General features: G+C 45.4%; 1 protein-coding gene across 3 annotated transcripts in view; it reads right to left on the minus strand.

The window, feature by feature from the left end:
- Nucleotides 1–640: 640 nt before the first annotated feature.
- Nucleotides 641–8,553, minus strand: part of yrk (Yes-related kinase) — a 17,534-nt gene continuing 9,621 nt past the window's right edge. For 2 of the 3 annotated variants that reach the window (XM_071540768.1, XM_071540770.1), the window contains exons 6-14: nt 7,946–8,044; nt 7,593–7,696; nt 7,129–7,278; nt 5,948–6,112; nt 3,911–4,090; nt 3,384–3,460; nt 3,110–3,263; nt 2,791–2,922; nt 641–1,893 (exon numbers count right to left, since the gene is read on the minus strand). In XM_071540768.1, coding sequence (XP_071396869.1) covers nt 1,685–1,893; nt 2,791–2,922; nt 3,110–3,263; nt 3,384–3,460; nt 3,911–4,090; nt 5,948–6,112; nt 7,129–7,278; nt 7,593–7,696; nt 7,946–8,044 — 1,270 coding nt within the window. In that variant the 3' untranslated portion in view covers nt 641–1,684. Of the gene's footprint in view, nt 1,894–2,790; nt 2,923–3,109; nt 3,264–3,383; nt 3,461–3,910; nt 4,091–5,246; nt 5,403–5,947; nt 6,113–7,128; nt 7,279–7,592; nt 7,697–7,945; nt 8,045–8,553 lie in introns of all 3 variants that reach the window. The other variant, XM_071540769.1, reaches the window with a different exon arrangement.

The raw sequence follows: 8,553 nt of genomic DNA on the forward strand, positions 1-8,553 counted from the left end.
GTGGCAAATTCCCTCAGTTGTATTTGCTTCTACAGATAAAGTTAAAGGGGTCAGCGGTCTGGCTGTGTTGGTCTGATTGCTTTCTCATTGTGTTGGCTCAAAGGCCAAAGACAAAAAAAGTGTCTTTTTTATCAACTGATTACATTTTGTACTCTTATTTTTTTCTTCAGTGTAACTGTGGAAATGTTAGATACATGTTGTGGAATAAGAAAGCAGGATATCAGCTTTAAAATGGTTTGTGAGTGGAGTAACAGCATAACAACACCTAAAATACAAATAATTAAAAATAGGCTACCTCAAAGGTTTACTTCAGTAAAAAATACTTAAAAGGCAGGGCAAAGGCAATTGCAGTTCATCCTTGTATAGCTGTGTTTGTGCATGCGTGTGATGGTGTCTGTCTCTGTCGTTTTTGCCAAATGTCTACAAATGTCTTATCACCCACAGAATAAGAGACATGTCTCAACCTGAAAAGATACTGATCTTTATTACAATTATATGACAGGAAAATCTCAACATAAAGGTTACAGTCTTGTTGAAAACTTACAACAAAAACACTATCCTTCCCAAACCACTAACATTGCCCTTTGCCCTCTGTGTGTAACCCTTCACCTGCCCTCCCAATGGATGAAAACTGTATACAGGATTCAGATATAGAAGGCTTTGGGATGCACAGATACAGTATATTTGAGTTAAATTAAAACCAAAAAAGAGATAGTTCATACAAAATTGTCATACAAATTATCAGACAAACAACACAGAGCATTCCTTACCATCCCTCAGTGTTTCGATAACATAGTATAAAAGGTACTTAAATCTAAAAAGGCCCTTAATTTGACACTGAACATCACATGGAGGCACACACTGGCAGCTAGATTTAAATCAGTTCCCATCCAAGTATTTCACAAACCATCACCCAAATCTGGGACAGACATGGATCTAGGCTCAGCTCAACAGCCTTTTCATCTAAACAACATAAAAAGGCTGAAAACACCAAAACTGACCTCAGTTCAGTAAATACAAGGGGGTAACATCATCTGGTATCTTACAAAGAAGTCGGTACATGAACTGTTTGGTTGCTGTTTGGGAGTTCTGTATTTCCTTCAGCTTCTCTGCCTTGATATGACATTTTGCCTTCTGATTGTTGTAAAACTTTGATTGACCTGTTTTAAGGTTTGCCGCATTAAAAAAACACAAAGAATAACCACCTCCACAACCTGTTGCAATTGCAAATGCAAATGCAATTCTTTCCATCTATCTAAGTTTCCTATATCAGCATATTTAGATCAGGCCTACTAAAATGACATTCTCAGGCAGAGAAATCGAAGGACCCAAACACATACACATCATGTACCGACACCTGGACCCCCCACCCCCAACCCTCCATCTACATCTCCCTTTAGTTCCTTGTTGTCATGGTTACAGAGTAAAGCAACAATACTGCAAGGCCTGACCAGTAGAGCTCAGACTCCGCTCTTCATCATGTTTGATTGATCTGTCCTGGATTGGCTGCAGTGAACGATGGCCCAAAAAAGAGGAAACTGTCTTTAAACAATTAAACAAGGTAATGATATGTATTTCTATGTCTGTGTGTGTGTGTGTGTGTGTCTCTACATCTGCCTGTCTATCTACATGTCTCTCTCTGTTGGTCCAGTTGTTTCTCCGCCTCTGCCAGATGTGTGTGTGGTCACAGGTTTTCTCCCGGCTGGTACTGGGGCTCTGTGGCGGTGAAGTAATCCTCCAGGAAGGACTGCAGGTACTCGAAGGTGTGCCGCTCGTCCGCCTCCCGCCTCCAGCACTGCAGCATCAGTTCATGGAGCGAGGCGGGGCAGCCGTGGGCGCAGGGCATTCGGTAGCCCCGCTCCACCTGCTCCAGCACCTCGCGGTTGTTCATGCCTGAGGAGTAGAGGAGGGAGGTGGGGAGGAGTGGAGAGAAGGGGGGGAGTATAAGAGAGGAGGAGGTGGAGTGTGTAGAACAGAAGGAGTGGGGAGGGACAAGAGAAAGAGAGTTGGATTAAGTAATTCAGTAATTTGTGAAAAGCTGCGTGATGTGTTTTGGGGGAAGCCAGCATGCATGAAAAAATGGTGCTACACTGACTCACTCAGGATTTGAACCCAGACTCTCTGGTGTGGCAAACCCACACTTTATCAACCAATATAAATTCAAAGTGACGTAGCAATCAGGCTCCTAGAGTCGTTATACTGTTATACACAATGGCATATGCACAGTAAAGTCTTTTTAAATGTTTGGGACCGACAGAGTAGCTTATACTAGCTGCTGGTCGCAGCTAAAAATATGAGAAAAAAAAGAGAGGTGGGGAGAAGAGAACACATAAGAGTTATGAAAAAAAGGGGGAAAGGAGGGAGAAAAACAAAACAAAAAAAATCCCAGAAAGTACCAAAACAGTCCTTAAGGACATTAAACAAGGGATGCTTGGGCATGGGAAGTGAATGAGAAATGCTCTCCCCTCCCTCAGCAGCTAATTTCGAAACACCCTTGAGCAAGGCACTTCAGCCCTAACATCTCCAGTGCTGCTCAGTGGCCAGCGGCACAACAATGTGGTTGAACTGGGAAGCTCCCAGGTGTGAATGTGTGTAGCCCCACCCTCCATCTCCCCACCAGCATCTGCAGCTACTCCCCCAGGTTGTTGCTGTGAAAAAATGTATGCTTATCCAACTTTCACTGTTGAATAGGTGAAAAATTCCTAATCCCAATCCAGGGGCTATGAACCAGTTACTGTATGTCAGATGCCAGTTTAAGGAGACTGGTCTGGAGCAGGAATCATCTGGTACCTGGGTATGGCACGCGTCCCTTGGTGATGAGTTCGGTGAGTAGGATGCCGAAGCTCCAGACATCTGACTTGATGGTGAAGCGTCCGTACAGCGCCGCCTCTGGAGCCGTCCACTTGATGGGAAACTTAGCCCCTGAAACCATGGCAACGCTCAGTCAAGATGCACATCGAATAATTAGGGTACATGCATAAAAATATATGCATGGAGGCAGAGGCAGACTATCTCAATTATCACAATGTACAAGCACATCTCTCTCACTCTGCCTTTGCTTTTTCTGTCTCGCTCGCACACACACACAAACAATATTGCGACCTCTCACCTTGCCTGGCTGTGTACTCGTTGTCCTCAATGAGCCTGGCCAGGCCAAAGTCAGCAATCTTGCACACCAGATTGTCCCCGACAAGGATGTTAGCTGCTCGCAGATCACGATGGATGTAGTTCATCCTCTCGATGTAGGCCATTCCTGCTGCAATCTACACACACACACACACACACACACACAGAGGGCTCAGAAAGGTAGTGCTAGTGTGTATATATGTCCTTTTTTTGTGTGTGTGTGTGTGTGTGTGTGTGTGTGTGTGTGTTTAATGTACCTGTGCAGCCATGTCCACCAGCTGAGGCAACTTCAGACTCTGCCCCTCCCCGTCTTTTAAAAAGTCCAGCAAACTTCCTGCAAAACCAAGACTGTGTCATCGTGATGGAGCCCTGATGCCCCCTGTGGTTAACACAGATCTGCTGCTGTGTGCCACACTGTGCATCACCGCATGCACAATATATATATTTAATTAAATTCATATTAAGTAGATCTGCATGCTTGTAAATTCATATGGAGTGGCAAATTTCAATAAATGTTTTTTGTTTCTTTTGTGTGCCAATTTTCTTACTAGAATTCAAAGTGTGCATAGTTCTTAATGTGTGGGGTGAATGTCTTGACTGACTTTTGGGATCCATAAAACACATTCAACAAAATCCATTCTGTGATTTCAATAATTTCATTTGTATGAGTACATTCTTTGCCAAATTACTGAGAAGTTTACTTTTCAGAGATAGCGAGACTTTCCGCCCAACGGCAGCGATTGGTATTTATGTCACGAGCGCGACAGTTTACTCAGCTCCGTACCTTGGCTCATGAACTCGGTGATGATGTAGATGGGTTCCTCAGACACAACGGCGTAGAGCTGCACCAGCTTGTCGTGGCGGAGTCTCTTCATGATCTGAGCCTCCTCCAGGAAGGCCTCGGGGGACATGGTGCCCGGCTTCAGAGTCTTCACTGCTACCTTGGTGGTGCCGTTCCACATGCCTGGCATACAGACAAGGGGGTGTTAATACACACACAGTACATGTACAGGCACTGGGATACAAACACTAACACACACACACACACACACACACACACATATATACTGTATATGCATGCATTCACACCAAAATGCCTGGCATACACACAAGGGGATGTTGGGACACATACTATATACACAGGAGTACAAAAATGAACACACACATACACATATAAATATCAAAAAGACAGACCAAGGGACACAGGACATGCATGTATGGCCATAGGCAGAGGACTGTACGGACACACACACACACACACACACACACACACACACACACACACACACACACAGTCTTACTCATGTCACTTTTGGGGTATTTACATAGACTTACATTCATTTCCTGGAGACTTACCCCAACTATAAACATAACCACTACTTGCCTAAACCTAACCCTTACCCTTACCCTTACCCTAACCTTAACCTAACCCTAACCTTAACCACTGACCCAAAAATCAGCTTTTTACCAATTGGGGACACGGCTTTTGTCCCCAATTGCACAAGCCGTCATCAATCAACTGGTCTTAAGTCTGGTGTGTGTCCCTGAAAGTGACTTAAGTCATACCCACACACACATACACACACACACAGAATTATTGATCCCCTGACACATGCACATGATTCTTATGATGGAGAGCATGCATGACATGAGACAGGGGGAGATTAGGAGGGAGGCAGGGAGGTTTACTGGTTTACTGGTTTACTGGTTTACTGGTTTACTGGTCTTACATCAGCACCAACAGCACCTGAGTTACTCCACACAGCTCAGAAACACAACACACTGAGATTTAGTCAGGGAAAACTGTATGGTGTTGAACACAGGGAGGCATCCTTGACAGTAAGTTGGTAATAGGTGAAATAAGAACTGGGGTACTAGCGAATACATCCTGTGGGAATACCAGCTGATATGACATTTACTGGGAATAATGACAGACTTTGTACGCCAGCATACACTGACAGCAAAAAACACAAAGAGAGGCAGCCACAGCCAAAGACATTCAGCGGTTCCAACAATCTTTGGGACAGGACAGTGACGGACAGGAGAGAGGACGATGCTGGAGAGACACTTCTCCCTCTGGGCCTGCAGAGGGCGACGCAGGTCGGCGGGCTCAGTCTCACCCATCCACACGTCCCCGAAGCAGCCCTGTCCCAGCTTCCTGTTGAGGGACAGCGTTCCCCTGGGCACCTCCCAGGCGTCCCGCCCAAGGCCCATGGTGAGGGGGATGGAGTTGGGACAGGGCGTGGTCAGGTAGTAACACAGTCCATCATTACTGCCTACAGAGGTGGCAGGGGGGAGTGGAGATGCAGGACACGAGGAAGGACAGGGAAAGAGTAGGAGGATGGGAGGAGTGAGTGAGGGAGGATGGGAGAGAAAGTGTGAAAGGAATGGGTGGGAGGATTGAAGAAAGATGGGGTGGGGGGGTGACAAAGAGGAGGTGAGATGAGATGATGAAACATGCTCATGCAACAACAGGGAGGAGGGGCCCAACACTGCACACCTGGATGTAAAACATAACCCAACTTCATTTCATCCACCTAATTTGTGGCCTCAGTGTGATCCACTTTGTTATTGCTATGGAAAGCACAGAGGGGTTCTGCAGGGAGCTGCTGCAGTTATTTGTTTAATACCGAAAAACTGGTTCAGGTGCAGGTGCCTTTACACCAGAAATGGTGACTGATCTCCCAATAGCTCACCCACCGAACACACCCAAGCCTAAAATGCATTATGGATTGCACCCCCTCCCTTTTCCTTATCTTATCATCCAGGTGTTTCTCCGTCTGTCCCCTTCCCCCCTGCAACACAGTCCCACCAGTCCTACCCATCCAGACTTCTCCAAACTGGCCGTTGCCTAGTTTCTTAATCAGCTGGAGGGATTCACGAGGAATCTCCCACACATCCTTGGTCTTCACCGATAAGTCAGCCAGTTTAGGCATGCCCCGCCTACAGCTGCCAATCAAACGGCAGCACAGCCCTGCCGCCCTCTCTGAGAGAGAGAGGAGAGACAGACAGACAGGCAAAGGAAGGAGGACAAGGGAACGAGAGGAAAAGAAAACAGACAAAAAGGCAGCAAAAGACAGAGAGATAAAGAACGAGACAAATTGCTTATGCTCATACGCAACTAACATGTAAACAAGCACCACATATGCAAAAGCATTCTGAACTAGCAAAACACACACACACACACACACACACACACACATACACACACCCTGTCTCTCAAACACACACACACACACACACTATCAGAAACACACACACACACACTGAGCAGCATACATAAGCACAACAATCAAAACACAAACAAAAAACAATTGGAGACAATAATCTTAGTTGCCAACACAAATTGACAAAAAATGGCAAACGCCACCAAATGCCAAACATATCGGCTGACAAATCTGAAGCTGAAGCTAGTGAGAGTGGGAAGTCGACACATACAGATAGCATGAGAGTGCACAACACTGCAGGGTGTGTGCTATACCAGCAGCAGCCACCAGGGGGCAGACACACACTGGCAGAAAGCAGAGGAAACTGAGGGTGTGAACCCTGTCTGCTCCACCAACTGAGCTGAGCTTCAAAAGTCACTAATGGTCTACCTCTGAATCAAATAGACAGGAGGAGGCTTAGATTCTCTCTTGCAATTAGTCAGAGACAGATTAGGCAAGGAGTCAAATCAAATTTAAGCTGCACCCTCTTGAAATGTTGCTTTTAAACTTGGAGGGAATCCTAAAGAGAGAGGTAGAGGACTGAATTTAAATCCAAATACAGCACAAACAGCTCAAACCATTATTTCACTCAGTAAGAGAAGCTGAAATGTGTGAATTAAGTGATTCACATATGATCTCTGTGTGTGTGTGTGTGTGTGTGTGTGTGTGTGTGTGTGTGTGTGTGTGTGTGTGTGTGTGTGTGTGTGTGTATGGGTGTGTGTTAGCTGTGTGTGTGTGTGTATGTGTGTGTGTGTGTGTGTGTGTGTGTGTGTGTGTGTATATGTGTGTGTGTTACCTGTGTAGTGCTCCACCAGCTGTTGCACAGTGTCAAACTGTGATCTCGTGGTGATGTAGTAGCCTCCGTTGTCCAGCTTGCGGATCTTATAGTGCTTGACGTGGTCTCCCTTGGCGTCATCCCAGTCCCGGATAGACAGAGAGTAAGCACCTGTAAAGAGATGGGAAAGAGGAAGAAGAGGAAGAAGACGGGATGAGAGAGAAAAAAAGTGGGCGAGGAGAGAAGGGAGGAAGAGAGAGAGAAAAATATGGTGTTGGAGAGAGAGGGAGAAAGGAGGGATGATATGGTGGGAGAGAGAGAGACAGACATACAGAGAGAGAGAGAGAGAGAAATTGTCAGTATGCCAGATGCCCATGTAAAGTAAAGCTTTAGCATATCTAGGACAGGAAACGTGTGTGTGTCTGTGTGTGTGTGTGTGTGTGTGTGTGTGCATGTGCGTGTGTGTGTGTGTGTCCCCGCCTCACCCTTGGTGGTCTCGCTCTCTCGTATGAGGAAAGTTCCTCGTTGGTTGCCTTGGCCCAGCAGCTGCCTCTCCGCATCCTTCCTCCCCATCTTCCCAAAATACCACCTGTCACCATGACAACAACACACAGGTCACCACAGCAACTGCACACAACACCCGACCTCTGCCCTCACACTACATGTCAATCACAGAGAAAAGCTTTCAACGTAACTAAAAGGGCATGATCTCTCTTTTTAATTTTAAGAATAAGATAATATTAACAAGTGCGCTTGTGTTGCATCGTGACTATTAGTTCTGCTATCTCTGCTCTGTGTGTGTGTGTGTGTGTGTGTGTGTGTGTGTGTGTGTACTCACTCCTCGGCCTGTATGGAGTCTACGGGGGCTACGTAGTTGGAAGGGATGTAGCCTGAGTTGCCAGTGTCCAGTGAGCGAGCCTCCCACCAGTCACCCTCTCTGCCAGAACACACACAACACAGTTCATTATGTGGATCATTATTGAAGTTATTAGCTCAATATAGACATTGGCTTACAGAGATAGAGAAACATAGAGAGACAGTGAGTGAGTGAGAGAAAGAGAGGGAGAGAGTTGGGAGAGAGTCAGTTATATTTGGGAAATAGTGAACAATGTTCTTCTAATGCATCTTCTAATGCATTTTGTAGTTTTATAATGTCTACATAGTGTCACATAGTTTCTTATTAACAGCGTTTATGTCACCTTTATTGGGAATTGTCTATAAATAAGGGTCACTTCCCTATGGGAAACACACATGAGGGCCTATGTTGTTTTTTTGTCTGCTACTGTGCATTAAAATAAACTAAATTTGTAAATTTATTCAGTAGTGTGGACTTTCCTATTTTTTTTTAATCTGTTTTCATAAGAGTCTGCACCCGGAGGGCATCAAGAAGAGTTTTGAGTTGAGTGGGCAAGTTTTTTATTCCAGATACTGAACAATGAACATCAA

This window comes from Centroberyx affinis, unplaced genomic scaffold, assembly GCF_046629955.1.
Source record: "Centroberyx affinis isolate AG114_WGS23_722 - 3 ecotype Tasmania unplaced genomic scaffold, CSIRO-AGI_Caff_v1 ptg003711l_1, whole genome shotgun sequence".
NCBI classification, from domain to species: Eukaryota; Metazoa; Chordata; class Actinopteri; order Beryciformes; family Berycidae; genus Centroberyx; species Centroberyx affinis.